Genomic DNA, 15918 nt, shown 5'->3' with positions numbered 1-15918 from the left:
CGCCTCCATCATAATACGGCCGTGCTTGTAAAATACATAGCCTTTCAAATGTAAGGCCACGTGCTTTAACACGGACGCTACTGCATCCAAATGAAAATTTAAAACAGCTAAACACACAGAATATTATGCATTTGTATGAATTGGAAATCATTTAGATATGTGCTCACCAAAGTGGAGTAGATTGGCAGCTCTTTGTTTGGATTGACCAGCAGAAGGATATGTCCTATGTATGTCTGCAAAGAAGAAGAAAATAACATTAAACAATAGGAAACAAGCACAAGTACAGTAAATCGTCTATCTCGTGGGTGGGTGTGTGTGTGTGTGTGTGGGGGGGGGGGGTTGCACAGCTGTACTTCAGTCAACACAAACAGGCTGATTATAATTCCTTAGACCACCTAAAGCTAAGGCTGACCTGAGAACAGCTGTCCCCCGATCAGCATTCACACTTGTGACGGTTATTACCATAAAGTTATGGTAATCACACGGCGGAGAAGGGTCAGGAGGTCACCTCCAGTCATAACATTCCACAATCAGCAACCTCCCCATTTACATGAGGTAGATTAAAATAACCAACTTCCAATTTCTGACCATTACGCTCCATTTCCCATGAAGCTGCTTGAACTCCAACACTCCGGCCCCTGGAGGAGCTCAGACATTGTGAGCAGTGTGTAACCTCCTGATCTGTCCTCAGGCTCAGGCTCAAGGTTAATGCTGGAACAAATTCCCACTGCTTGCAGACAGAGAGCGAGACTGACAACACCAGCACCGTGTGTTTAAGTTAAACATGTCTGCGTGTAAGGTGCCCCCTCCCTACGGACCGTATTGTAATTTCATGACAGGTTTGCCAATAATGCAGCTTTCATCAGTGTCTGCTGTTATATCCTTCCCCAGTTCCTCCTCAGGGGCTCGACTCTCTGGTCCTTCTATCCTGACAGAAGGCATTAGACACCCCCCCCCTCCCACCTCAACTGATGCCCCATCTCTGACCGGCCTGTGGTAACATTTGGAGTGTTCACCTTTCTTTGTCCTCCCCCTGTATTCTATCTCTTGTCACATCTGAACTTTTTTAGATTGTTTCATGAAATTAAATGAATTCCTGGTATTTTAGCTTTGTTTTCATATTTAATTTTTTGTGTCATTATTTATAATTTTCTCAGTGAAACAGCATTAAGTTGAGACTTACCGATTCATTTTAATATTTTTTTTTTATTGAATATGTCGATCAGATCAGGTGTTCCCTGATGTTTTCTCTCTACTAACTGTTCTGTCTTTCCACCACTTTGTCCAGATGAATTGCACCTCAAAACCCTGAAAAACAACCAATCCCTCATTATTCTGTCAATTCTTATCATTTCTTTCTTCTTCTCCCTCCATATTTATAATTCACTAGTCTTCATTGTCTGAGTCTGTGTCCCGCCCCCCCCTGCTGGGGCGAACCCTGTCACCCATCTGGGTTAATGGCAGACTATTACTGCATCCTCTCAGAGACGAGGGTGCGCTGAATACTTTCACATTGATCTCCCTCCGGTCTTTAAAGAGTTCAGTCCCCGTGGAGAAGAATGGACCAGATTGTGGCTCTAAATAAAGGAGGAAATGACAGGGACGTAAAATGGGCCAATTGTTGGCGATGAAGCCGTTTTACTCCTGAATATAGTTCAGAATTTATCCCACCAGTTCATCTAAATGGCATAGCTTTAGCAATTTTCATCACTGTGACAATATGTGTATGTGTGTGTTATTGGGTGTGTGTGTACTATGCCTGCATGTGTTAACATGCTGGAACAGTCTGGTATATTCCATTCACAAGCATTAAGCATTTATACTGTGTGTGATGTTTCGACGTGAGAAACACAACAGTGTGGTGGACTGTGATCCAAACATCGCACCCCGGTATTCCCTGACTATAAAACAATAAAGCCGTCCCTTCATCTAAACAACTATGTTGGCCCAGTTGTGCCTGAGATGTGTGTTTGCATGTGTCTGTGTTGTGCCTGCGCTGCGGGGCCTTATGCATGTTTAATGTAGAGTGTGATTCCTTGTGTAGTGGAAACAGGGGACAGCCTTACGTAGATTTGATCATTGCCAAAGCGCTTCTGCATCTCGTACAGCAGGCTGCTGTCGGTCAGCTCACTCAGAGAAGCCAGGTCGTCATTGGGAGCCGGCGGCATCAGCTTAACCTGAAGAAAATGCAATTTAATAAACTAAATAAACAATAAAATTATGAGGCAGTCTTCTACAGCCATTGTTGGATTTAGTCCCATTTAGACTTTTATCCAACTGATGTCTGTGACTAGTCGATCCTCACTGTCAGACTAAGAAACTGAAATTAACACCAGGACTCAAAAGGATCTCAGACCTCAGTTTGATTTCAGGTGAATTTAAAATACTAAAAAATGTATATCAAATATAAAATGAATATCTTTTTGACAGAGTAACAAGCCTTACATTATTTCTGGAAGAAAAAAAAATAAGACAAGATACCTGCTCCAGTTTGCTAGCGCCAGAGCTGAAGGGCCCGTCCAGGCCGTTGTCCTGGGATATCTGCCGGCTCAGCGCTTCACCCGTCTCCCTGAACATGGCACACTTCTCAAGTAGACTGTCCCGCTTAGAGATAGGGAGACCCAGGGGGTTCCTGAGTAGGAGAATTGGCAGATAAACACGATTCACATCCTGTGACATCACACGACTAACAATTACGCTAATGAAACTGTGAACCCACAAGTTCTTGACAGGTGTGTTGAGGTCGTGCGACCCTCCGTCAAAGCGCCGGTCGGTGGAGGGCAGCGGGGCGGAGGGGTCCGCCAGTCTCTGCAGCCAGCTCTCCTCTGCTGTCAGCAGCACATCAGCTATGGTCCCTGAAGCAGCGACGTCTGACAGAAACACAGGGTGATCAGGATGATGGTAGATACGAAAAACGAAGTGAGGCCAAAGCGTCTGCAAGCGCAAAAACTGAGAGCATGTTAATATTGTTGGCTAAAGGCACTAAGACTCTGCTCCCCCACACACCACTGCTCTCTTTCTCTACTGCATCAGCCCAGTCTTCTCCACACGGATGGTGAGCCCCACTTTGAATCAATTCAACTGTGCTGAGAGGGAGAGGGGAGATAAGATCCCCCCAGTCTGTAATGAGCTCTAACAGGGCACAAGGGAAGGACATAGCTTCACCCTGTCTCTTTATTTCTGTGCGATTGACAGCCCCTTGACTCTCATCTCCTGCTCCGGTTTCTTTCGTCATGTCACCACTGATGCAGGGGGGTGTGGGGCTCTCAGTGAAAAAGAGGGGGATTGTCTCGGTCTCTAAGGGCTTGCTTCACATCTGCTCTAAGCCTACATGCTAGAAGGGGCTATTGATTAGAGCCAGAGCGAGGCAGTCAGAGAGGGGATGAAGCTATAGAGTAGATGGTTAGAGGCAGCTATGATATTCTGATCCACAATAGAGGGGTTCAGTAGTGTGAAACCCCTTGATCAGGATGATCAGCCTGTCATGGCTTTAACATGACCAGTCCTCTCATTGTGTAAATTACAAATATATTTCTATATATTTTACATGAGCATTTCACCAAGAAGACGTCTTTACTCATAAGTGAGATGTCAAGATGTTTCCACCAGCTGTCAGAACCCCCTCCTGTCTTTTTTTTTTTTTTATTGCAACGCTTTGTTTCTGGCGAGCTTTTCGTCTCCAATTGTAAAAAAAAAAAAAAAAAAAGGAATAGCAAGCCATCGGACCCAGCACAGCCAGTCTCCAATGGCAGCTACATTTACCATCACATTATGGTTTCAAGTTATTTATTTTTTCTTCTGAGTCGTTGCTCTGAGGTTGAGCGTTTTGGGAAGGCAAACAGAAATCACTCTGCACCTTGTTTCCTTCATCGTAGGAGCAAAATACAGCTCCAGAGCACCATTAGTGAGCCATAAATATCCCAGGGGGCCTTTAATGCAAATTGGATTTGGAAAGGTGGGATTTAAGGGGGAGTTATAATTACTGTAAGAAGACAGATATATCTGATAAATCCGACATATGCAGATACCGATCTACTCCCAGCTTGGGTGTATACAGTCTCTTCATTTGTATGCATCTATGGTCTGACAAACAATGCGAGTCCCTGGGTAATGATTTGTCTCCTTTATGCATATTGTAGCATATTGATCACACCTACATCTAATCATTACAGCTACCAAATTTAATCAGCCCGTGTGTGTGTGGGTGTGTGGGCAAGAGTGAGGCGTTCATGTTTTCTCTCAGTGATAAATGGGTTCCTCCTGATACGTTCTCTTGTGCACGGGGTATGACAGACCCTCATTCGCTGTTTTCTCCATATGATCACACTTATTACGGATGCACTTGGACAAGTTCAGCTGAATAAGTCAAAATCCATCCTCCATTTCTTTGCTACATTACCTCTGGCTACAACAAGCGCTCCCATTTCAGCATTTATGTGCGTATGGGAGAGTGTGCATTAGTGCGAATGGTTAAATGTGTTACCTGAGGGCTTGTCGTGGTTGCAGTTCAGCAGAGTGGGGTTTGCTCTGTGCCTCAGGAGTTGGCTAACAATGCTCGTCTGAAAGAGAAGGAGGAAACAGCCACATCCATTTTCATGAGATTGTTGAAGAGATCAAACATTTTTAGGGTGCTGCATCTTCTTTAAACCATCAGTGAAATGATTTAAAAAATAAAATTCATAGTAGATTTTTAATGTTTTTGAAGAATCTCCTGTTAAGGGACAAAGAATGTATGGTGACGAAGCCCTCACAGGCATTCTAGGTGCAGATGATGGGTAAATATGGGGCACACAGGGACAGAGTACTACGATTGTATCCGCAGCAGATACACATTCAGTTTGTGTCAGACGGGACGGATCTAGACGAGTGTTGCCCCTGTCTGAGGCGATCTGCTCATAATGAGCCTTCCTGTCACCGTGTGAGATCCCCATAGTCATCCACCCTCATGTCGACACACAGTGACATATGACGGCTGTCGCCTCTCCCCTCTGTTCTCTCCCTCAGATCAAACTCACGCAGGCTTCAAATATCTGCAGTGGGTTTTTTTTTTAATTTTTTTATTAAGAATAGACAAGGATGATCCTGATTGGTTCCTGTCAATGATAATAGGAAGGTTTCACCAGAAACGACCTTTGCAGCTCTGTGAATAGAAAGACATCTTTCAGCACATGAATTAGAAGAGAGGCCATGATTGAACCCAGATTGTATTTAACCAAAGCAATGTCTAGGAAAACAACAACAACAACAACAACAATAATAATAATAATAATAATAATAATAATAATAATATATAATATAAGTCCACTTCTTTACAGTTTAAAAGCAATTACCCGTATTTTAGTTGTTTCTGTTGGTGTATTTATGTTTGAAGTTAAAAACTGGAATAATTAACCACAAGCTAATTTGGTTCTACTCAGAGCTGATTCTCAACAGTTTAGCAGTTGTCGACCGATTACACACGTCAAGGCTATTTCAGGAGTGTGAAACCAGTCGTAATAATCTAATCTGATCTTGCGATTTGATTCTCTTTTTAAAATAAAGCTTGCATGGAAATGACTGAGGTCGAGGATATAAGGAAATAATTTAACAAATGATGTGTGAAACATCACACCTCACGTGAGCCTTCATCTTGATATGGACTTACAGTGTCTTCCGCACGATAAGGCGTAGCTAGAAGCCTTTAATTTTCTAAAAAAAACCAACAGCACGCCTTATAATCCAGTGAGCCTTATATATGAAAAAATGTTTTAAAATTGGCCATTTATGGAGGTGCACCTTATTATCAGATGCGTCTTAAAGTGCGAAAAATACTGTAATCTAATCCAATCCTTAAAGGGCTGCATTTTAAACCTCTCATTTCTGTTTTAAAATTTCAACAGAAAACACTTTTTTCTGCTGATGCTCCAGAGAGTAAAGTCAAACAACTGAGACACGTGGCCAAAGTTTCCACACGGCCGCAATCGGAAAACTTATTTAGCTGCAGTAATCGGGTCAAACGTCTAAGAGGGTCAGTCTGGTGCAAACACCAAAGTACAGCAGGGTGTTTATTATATTAGATGTTACAGTTAGTATGTAAGCGTATCCAGGCAACAGTTCGCTTAAGCCTCATACAAACAATACCTGATATTTGAAAGATCTGTAACTTTCCTGCTTGTGTAAATACACATATCTTGAACATGTGTGCATGCACTAGTGACACCACCATCAGGCCACTTCTAATGGTGACAGGAGGTGGGTGTTAAAAAGGCTCAGGCACTAGTTGGTACGCAGGAGGTAAAGCTTTGGCATCAGTGAAGAGACGACGGCTGGGGTGATTTAGCGCTGAGAGAGAAGCCCAATCGATTATACAATCCTCTTGGCTGACACTCTTAAGTCAGATGGCCTCACTGTACAAATGACACACACACACGCACACGCACACGCACACACACACACACACACACACACACACACACACACATACACACACACATGCAGACAGAGTAATTGTGTATGCAGTTAATGTAAACAAGTAGGAGACACAAGAAGGTTATTACTCCATTTAGAAGAGTGCTATATAGCAAACCAATCCTCTATCATCCACTATAAACCGGATGAAGGCCCACTGTAACAGGAAGGAAAAATAAAAGGCAGCAGATCTGTATGAATGGAAGAAAAAGAGCTCAGAGGAAACAGAGAGGAAGAATGAATTTTCAAAACAAACTCTTTTTTTTGGGGGGGGGGGGCATGCCTACAGGCTAGATGAAGCAAAGATGCAGAGAGTAATTCTAACCAACGAATGAATGAATTCCCTCTGTCAGCAGACGTGCACACACAGCTGAGAAATTTAATTAAATATCCTGTTCGGTCAGCAAGATCTGAAAGTGATCACTTCCCTTCCTTCCTTCCCAGTTGGACCCCTTCCAAACCACCAGATCCCATCGCTCCTGCAGCTTGCCACCGTCCCATCTGGAAATCAATCTCCTTCCCTCTAAGAAAAGCTATTAGACTGAAATGTTTCGCTGTTCGCTGCCAGCAGCGCCTGATCAATAGACCCAAAATGAACAGTTTATCAGAGAGTGTGCAGGCTACCTGGAGGCCACCTCCTTGGAGGAAGGATCCATATGTCGACGGTTCCCTTATTATATTATGAAGGACTCTGATCCAATCGGATCGATGCAGCAGGATGAATTTAACTTAAGAGGATGCTTCATTAAATCCAACTGGATTCTGAAATTCCCACTAAACAGCTGTGAGTTACCTGTCCATATTTAGCAGCCAGATGGAGAGGGGTCCAAAAGCTGTTATCCGCAGGATGAGGATCAGCCCCATTCTCCAACAGCACTGACACCACCTCCCTGTAACCGCTGGCACATGCTATGTGGAGCTTCAGAGGGAAAACAGACTGCATTAGTTGTGATGTGTTACAAACGGAGCAGAAGACAGTGAAGACACTGGATTTCCCTACTAGAGTGACTCTGTCCTTGTTGGCCTGGTTGAGGCTTCCCTCTGTGGCTACCAGCTGCCTGACATCAGACAGCATCATGTTGAGTCTCTTCTTCTTCATGGCGTGTATGGACGACACATCAACACCTAAAAACACAAACACAATTGAAACACATTTATTTAACAGTCACTCTTAAAAGTACAGTTCAACTCAATGATTGATTAATTATCCTGCGATGAATTAGATGAGAGTATAAAAGCCGCTCTCCCATCTCCAGAGTTAAAAATAAACTTGAAGAGGCTCGTAGCTTAGAATTAAAGCTAGAATAAATTACAAAGAAATAAGTTGTTTTATCTTGTTTATTTAACCCATAAATTTGATGGATTTATGGGTCCAGCCAGAACCAGTAACTTCCTTGTATTAATTTTTTTTTTAATCTTACGTCCTTAATTATGCAAAACATTTCAGAAAATGATGAACTACTCGTAAATCTTTACCACCATGCAAAGATTTTTACAGTTATATTCATGAAGAGTTCTGATTGGGTCTGTAATCCGATGATGCTGCGAGTTTTGCTGTGGTACTGAGATATATTTCAAACGGAATGGAGCTCGGAGGGGAATTTTGGCTGCAGATGGCACTAACAGTGAAATCAACCACAAACTGACACCAAAATAAAAAAGGGGGTCTGGAGCACTGAAGTAAAAAAACAAAACAAAAACCCCCTCATCCATATTTTTTTTCGAGCTGCAGCTCCTAACCCAAAGGATTCTGGGCCACTGCTCTTCTCCTGCAGAAGTCCATCCCTAACTATCAGTATTACTTCACAACTCTATCCCCCCATTCACACACTGTAACTGTTTTTGGCTGCTGTGATAACCTGCATTGATTATCAATGAATATATCCATACACAGATAAGCTCCAGGCTACTAACTGATGTAAAATGTTAATCGATGAGTTTGTCGTTGCAGATAAATGAGAGCTTGGGGATGTTTTACCGCTTTGACAGATGCTCAGAGTGTAACAGGAGATGACTCTTCTTCACCACGGTGCCATCGCTCACTAAAAACCCACCCTCACTCCAAACACACCGAGCACAGCCAGGAGGGGAAATGGAATTTATGTTTCTCCCTGATGTAGACACATTTGGACAGTCTGTCTTTTTGTCACAAATATACAAAGTTGACGGGGATGGAGAGCATACAGTCAGGTTGCTATGGCAACAGAGGAGTCAGCTCGCGCAAATTACTGTGCGGTTCACGGTGGAAAAGCCCTGTGCGATCGGGGAGTGTGAAGGGAAGCAGGAGGGAGTGTATAGACATGGGGCTAGAAACGTGTTTAAAAAATGGCAGAGTGTGCGTTTGTGTGTGTGTGTGTGTGTGTGTGTGTGTGTGTGTGTGTGTGAGAGAGAGATAACTGCAGCTTGCATTTGTCAAGAGATCCGTGGTGAATGACAGATGGGTGATGGGAGACCCTCCATCATTGTCTCTGGTTCTGTCTGGCTTTTCCAGCTTGACTCTTCTCCTTTCTCTCTGTATCCCCCCCCCCCCCCCCCCCCCCCCATCACCAGAAGTCTAATGCACCTCCAGTGCTTTTATGTCTGTGAATTGCAGCACCTGTGTTGACCTACACTTCTGTTTCCGGGGGGGGGGGGGGTGCCCCAATCGCAATCCACCACCATTAGGCCTGTGGGTGTGCTTCACCTTCTCCTACACAGAGCCCCAATCGTTTGACTGTATGTATGATGTATGAACTGATCGCTTGATGTTTTCTCCAAATTATGTAAGAGAATCTTTACTTTTTTTTCCTTATTCATGATTTTTATTCTCGAGGAGCAGGGTTTTACCGTTCTCCTCCAGGTGACTTCGGAGGATGCAGCAGGTCTCCGTCCCCTCTGAGGCGTAATCCAGAGGAATGTTTCCGTTAACGTCCTGCAGCAAGACGTTCACCCCGGCCTTCAAAATGTGGTGAGAGAAAGAACACAAAAAAGACACAAATGAAACAGAATCTTAGTCGCGGCCATTTATCAGTCTTGAGTGGAAGATTAAGTGGGCCCCATTATCTCGGTTTCCAGAGGCGTGTACCTGAAGCAGAACCATGGAGACAATTCTGGGGATCCAGCGAGTGAATTAAAAGAACTCATTAAATAACTGCCTGGGGGGGTGAGCAGGGTGGGTGTTGCTTACTCTTACCTATGATCCTTGGGGGACATGTGTGTGCTTGTGACAAGATTAATTTGAGTTTAGTCAACAAGGATCCTGCCAGAGCAGTGTATTAGAACACCAGATAAAACATGGAGGACCTTCCCTTGGGCTCCTCTAGCGGTTACTGTGACGACCAGCGGTTGGTCACACTACAGCTGTGATCGATTGTTTCTCTTTACAGGAGCTATACGACGCCCATTACTTTCAAAAAACGTTGAAACACTTTACCAGCGAAGCAGAAATGTAGTGGAGTAATACCAGACATTCTCATGTGAACTTGTGCTTCTGTCCTTTATATTGTCGTCATCCCTTCTTTGGTAGCGAAAGTAGCTTGCATCCATTAGTGTGTCCATTGTCGGCATCCAGTCATAAATCGCTTCCAGTTGTTTGCCTTCACTATAAAAGACACAGCAGTGTAACGACCAAAGCTGAACTGGGACTGATAACACACGGGAGTAAGAGGCCCTTATTGAATGCTTACAGCTAATAGAATTCTAACGACCAGGTTCCAGAGCAGAAGAGAGATTTATGGGCTGGTCCTGAGGCAGAGAGGGATGGTAGACATGAAAAGCAAACAATAATACTAAAAAAAAAAAAAAAAAAAGGCGGGTGGAGGAGTGTGTTGCTCTGGAAAACATAAGAGACTGAGCTTTAAAACCCTGTGACCCTGCAAGTCTTAATTATCTTATTAACCAGATACTGCAGATATTTGTAAAACGTGGTTTACATCCACGCAATTATAGGATGCTAGAAGCATCAGAGGATCTGTTCTGGCCACCTTTGCAGTTTCATTGTGCTGCTGTCTGTCTGTGTCTGATGGGAGCTGGTTTGTCTCGGGGTTAGTTAGGGGTTAACAAAGGAAAATTAATTAAAATCAACATCCATCAGTGCTGAGTATTCATTTTAGAGGAGGACACTTTATCACAAAGTGAAGCACAGCTTGAGCAGCACCAGATAAGCATAATAATATGCCCACACACATATAAATTTACATACATACACACACGTATATGGGTACAGTAAGTGCTATTGTGAATGTGTATAATGCATAATTGGTACGAATCTGCTATAAGTCTGTTAAGCTGGAAAATTCAGATGAAGGGAAAAGTGGTTTGGCTGGAGATATATAATGTATAGATAGTGTGGATAGTTCTGCGTGTGCAAGGTGATCACCACTGGACCCTTGTGAGAACTGAAATGAAAAGTATAATGAATATTTCCTTCAGGTTTGAAAGAACTGTAAAACTCTCTTATTGTCAAATAATACATTTCCTTTCAAATAATATAGACATAATAAACAACAATAAAAGCTGCACTCTGTAAAGTGGACTCAATGAATGGGAACACTTACAGCAGCTGTTCAAAAGAAGACAACAGAAAACTGTCACCATAGAAATAATTTAAAACATTTTCCTGGGAAAATGGGCAAAGAAAAAGTCCACAAGCACCAGACGCCCATGATGTCAAGGGAAGCATGAAGATCCAGCGACATTAATCATGCGACTGAGCTCACATGATAAGCGCTGACAGACATAAATGAGTTAGTGCAGGCTGGCAGACGTGGAAGCTGCACAGGGTTTACAAGATGAACTCTGACCCCTGATCCAGTCCCCGTCACAAAAATGATGAATCCACCTTGGACATCCCAGGATGGGAATTTTTTAATACTTCACTGTCTGTGGTTCATAATGGAAGTTAGTTCATGCAGCAGCAGACAAAGAATCAATAATGTGCTGAAAGCTGTCACAGATTGTAGTTGCTGTCATGACCCAAGTGAAGCATCCAAAGCAAAAAGTTCCCTACAATTCTGCTTTGGTTTTAAAATATCGTGTTAGAAAAAAATCTTTAATCAATCGACATCTAACATAGATATACTGTAGATTTCATTTAGATTTTCATGATTTTTTTCTTGAAAAAAATACACATGAAGCAGCAGAAATTAAATAATTATCAGAGCAACGTAAAAAAAAAAAAAAGATTAAATGTATTATACGCATCATGCTTTACAACCAAACCCAAAAATTCATCATTAACAGCTGATTGTGTTCAACATCATCTGCTTGGCTGTGATTTGTTGTGATGAGTCAGAGTCTGCTGGTAAATCTGTAATGATCTCACCTTTTTCTAAATCACCATGAAGCAGTTTTGCCTTCACCGTGATGCTGAAGGACAAGACGGAATATAGTGGTGTTAAGCACCGCAAACCTTCTCTCCTCACATGCACACTGAAATTAACATACAGTTAATTTATCCGAATATGACTATCACAAAATTCTATAATTTGGCAGCCTTTGACATGAGGGGGCTTTAATTTAAATTCTTGAAATTAAAAGAATAAATAATTTAGTGGTTTGAGAGTCAAAGACATTTAAACGCTGTCAGACAGCAGCAGCTTTCCCTCAGACAGGCTCTGAAGTCTGCACTTTAATCACTAACCGCATATTTTCAGTTAGAGGTTCATGTAAAAATGAAATTAGGAGAACAAAGTGAGCCATGAGATATTTTATATCTTTGAACAGAAGGCCAGCTGAGATGTAAAGTTCCAGAACTGGTCTGAGGCACCCTGAAGTGGATTCTGTTTAAATCAAGCGACAGCACAGAGATATCATTGTGGCTCTGTTAAATAATCACCTCCGACCGTCCACTTTGCCAGTTAATCCTGCCAGGTTCTCAGTGAGGAACATGGAATACCATTAAGGAATGTATCTGGAAGTAGGTTTAGAATGAGATGAGTCCAGAAATGGCTTACTCCTTCTCCTGCTGTTTGGAGGCGGGAGATAAGAGAATGAACACTGCTGCCAGTCCAGACACCCCCACTACCACTGCCCCCACCCTCCGTCCCTCCACCATCCTTTTGCCACAACGTAAGCCTGGTAACATCTCTGTCAGCAAAAAACCTCTCACCTATCACCTGCATAGAAATTTGAGACAGGAAACCATGGACGCAGAAGGAGGGAAATAGGGAAGAGGTAGAGGCGTGTGACACAATAGATTAGCACATATTAGCACCACAATTCCTTCTCATGCCATTCAAAGATAAAGCTGCCACTCAAGCTCCAAGAAACGCCACTGTCTTCTCATTAAAACGTAATGTTTAATTTCGGAAGGAAGGGCTTCCACTTCCTGCTCTGATAAGACAGCAGCTTGAGAACAGAGCAGAATGACTGGGCACTGGCAGTCTGTGGAGGAGGAGATGGGTGTCAAAAGGAATGAATGGAAGACAAGAGACACTGCATCTCAATTAGAAATATAGATTGACTGAAACTATTTTCCGCTGACAGGAAGAGCCCAAGGCTCCGCTTTGAGAGGCCATCTCCTCCATTTGTTGTAATAGGAAAAGAAACTCAAGCGTTGGTCTCATCCTCAGGAGAAAAGAACATCTTCATGAAAATGTGTACAATGTTACCAGCTACGCGTTTCCTCCATTCCTCACAATCATGCAAAGATGCACAAAGGCACACAAGCAGTAGAATATAATATCAAATAAAAATGCAAAGGACAGTCAGGCCTTGACAGATGACAAGCTGGATATGTGATTTTTCTCTCAGTGTTGAATCAGATTCTTTTTAGTATCTCAGGAATTTTCTTCCTGTTTCTTTCTTAATGCCCAATTCTCTCCTGAGAAGATCAATTTTTGTGTAAAAATAGTCACTATCAGCGTTTCTCAAATAGTTGTGCGTGCACCCCCTAGCATTATATAAGTTGGAATACTAAACTGCTCAGTGCAGAAAACCCCCCAAACTTTAGCAGGGGAGCTGAAACATTAAGCAGAAGCTGGGAGTTCAGTCCAATATAATGTTTCAAAACCTAGCTTGGAAAAGCTGCACTGCCTGAACTTAATCCTGACTTCCTCATTTTGATAAAAAAAGAGGAAAAAAATCAGCACAAATTTTTTTTATTCGTTTTTGTTCTGTAGGTTAAGGTGTTTTATATATTGTGCTCCTCAGTTAATGTTACTGAATTGAATTTGAATTTTTTTATTTAATGATTTTATTTAATTTCATTTTTCAGTAAAAAATGGTGCAATAAGTTGGTCAAAAATGTTTACAGTTTAAATGTTTTTTTAAAAATTTATTTCAGGCAAATTGATGCACCTAAAAGGTTTCTGTTTTAGACTAAAAAATAATGTTAGTAAAATTATTCTTTGTTTTAAATTGAACTATGTTTTTTATTTTCTTTTTTGTTTTCTTTAATGTTAATAAGGATACAATGGTATGCAGAGGTGTACTTATAACAATTTTATAGATAATTGATATTTATAGTTGTGGCAGAGAAAGGGGGCGCATTTTCTGTTGTGCCCCTTCTTAGTAGAAGGGGCACAACAGAAAATAATTGAGAAGCGCTGCTCTAAAGGAACAATACCGAGTCTTCCCTTCCAGTATTCCCATGCAGAGACATAACTCACTGTAGAAGTTGCAGTTGGTACATCTGTATCAAATGCTGCTAAATAAACTAGACATCCAACATGAACTTTGGCCTTCAGGGAAATTAAAGGCATCCAGCTACAAAACAGAGGAACCGGTAGGCATGCAGTCACTGCAGTGTGGCAGATCCACTCTGCAGACCATTTGGCTGGCACTCCTTCAAACACATCCATTCCTCTCAGGAATGTTTCTTTCCTCCTCCGCATAGTCAGCAATTACTCCAATCCAATCAGCAGAACCGGGTCTGGACGGGATGGTATCCTGCTCCAGACTGTATTAAACCTCCTTGGGTCTAATCAAGACCATCAGAAAGAGACCCAGCCGGATGTCCACACCCTCCCCTGCAGCTGGTCCTGCTCTGGTTGAGGACCTAATCAGTTCAACCACAGCTCTCGACAAGACAGAACCAACGAGAGTAGGAAGCTTCTCCCGGAGAATCACTCTGTCTTTGATATCACGCCAAACTTCAAATTATTGTAATTCAGTAAATCCTGTGGGTTAGGAGAATGAAAACTGTTCAAACTGGGTTTCAAACCTTCAGTAATCTGAACCCCTCATCAATGGAAGACTCAGTGAGGAAATCTCAGAAACTTTACATGATTAGGATTACAAGGATCAACAGGTAAATGTATACAACCATAGATTACACGCTTGTATGGATTCTGTGTTCTCACCAGCAGCAGCAGCAGCACCATGTCTGCGTGGTCACACGCACACGCTACATGCAGGGCAGTCCACAGGTCCTCATCCTGCAGGTTGACATTCAGGCCTCGCTCGATAAGAAGCTCCGCCGCAAACACGTTGTCATGGCGAGCACACTGCAGAGTGCGAGGAGAGATATCCTTCTATTGGTGGGAAGAACTTTAGAATTGCTGATGGTAAAGATTACACATAAATCAGCACACAACAATTCTACTAAGAGAAAAAGTCATGAATAAAGTACCTAGGTAAAGGTTGGTTTACATCTCAAAAGCCTGCATATATAGTATATGTGTGTGTGTGTGTCTTACCAAGTGTAGCAAAGATCCCCCAGAAGAAATTTGCAGTTTAGTGTCTGCTCCTTCCTTCAGTAGACGCACCACTGCAAGAAAATACACACCTGTATGTTAATACTTGCCGTATGTGTCGACAGGCAGGGTGCTTTAGATGACAGACACACACATCGGACACACACTGGTGCATCAGCACATCGAGACCAACATGTGCTGATGCACACGTCTATCCATGACATGTCAGTGTGTGTTTGGGAGCTCCTCGTTCCAGCAGCAGGTCAGAAAACCTCCAGGTTACACAAACTCACATTGAATCACTGTACGCTCCAGTGAGCCCCACAACCCACTCACACACAGACACACACACACACACACACCGACTGGAAACACAGTCCGCTGCAAACAAGTTCACCAGCCATCCATGAAGAAATGAACAGGCAGCAGTAGGCAAAGCAAGGTCGCATTGAAAACACTGATGTGTATTTAACTCAACAACACACACACACACACACACACACACACACTCGACCCCCCCCCCCCGCTCAGCATTAGAAACATCCATCCATTCATCCACAACAGGACTGCACACCGGTTCACTTCTGTGGAACTCACCTGGAACAGCAGCAAGTATTTGGAATAAACTGATTGCTCCAAAAGTAATAAAGCATCAAAATGTGTGTTGTTATCAATTATTGGCTTAATTACATCTATAATAACTTCCTTCTAAATATTCCACTTTGCACCTCGTTTTTCTAAAATATCTAATACACAGGTATTGCTTATTTTGTGTTCCTGCCCATGTGGGGAAAAAGGCATAAAAACATGATAAATGTAAAACTGAAGCAAAATGTGTTTTAGAAAAAATTTTTGA

At 42.4% G+C, this 15918-nt stretch overlaps 1 protein-coding gene across 1 annotated transcript in view; it reads right to left on the bottom strand.

Moving 5' to 3' along the window:
• The window catches only part of myo16 (myosin XVI), a 64866-nt gene that overhangs the window by 38610 nt on the left and 10338 nt on the right, over window positions 1-15918 (bottom strand). Inside the window, exons 3-12 of the mRNA XM_068329845.1 lie at window positions 15066-15136; window positions 14730-14873; window positions 9274-9382; window positions 7448-7572; window positions 7241-7366; window positions 4484-4559; window positions 2720-2870; window positions 2482-2632; window positions 2067-2177; window positions 168-233 (exon numbers count right to left, since the gene is read on the bottom strand). Of these exons, the coding sequence (XP_068185946.1) occupies window positions 168-233; window positions 2067-2177; window positions 2482-2632; window positions 2720-2870; window positions 4484-4559; window positions 7241-7366; window positions 7448-7572; window positions 9274-9382; window positions 14730-14873; window positions 15066-15136 (1130 nt within the window). The remainder of the gene's footprint in view (window positions 1-167; window positions 234-2066; window positions 2178-2481; window positions 2633-2719; window positions 2871-4483; window positions 4560-7240; window positions 7367-7447; window positions 7573-9273; window positions 9383-14729; window positions 14874-15065; window positions 15137-15918) is intronic.

The sequence above is a fragment of the Antennarius striatus genome, chromosome 12 (assembly GCF_040054535.1).
Source record: "Antennarius striatus isolate MH-2024 chromosome 12, ASM4005453v1, whole genome shotgun sequence".
Classification (NCBI taxonomy): domain Eukaryota; kingdom Metazoa; phylum Chordata; class Actinopteri; order Lophiiformes; family Antennariidae; genus Antennarius; species Antennarius striatus.
Note: the sequence above shows the minus strand (reverse complement) of the source record. Positions and strands in the feature narration are given on the sequence as shown.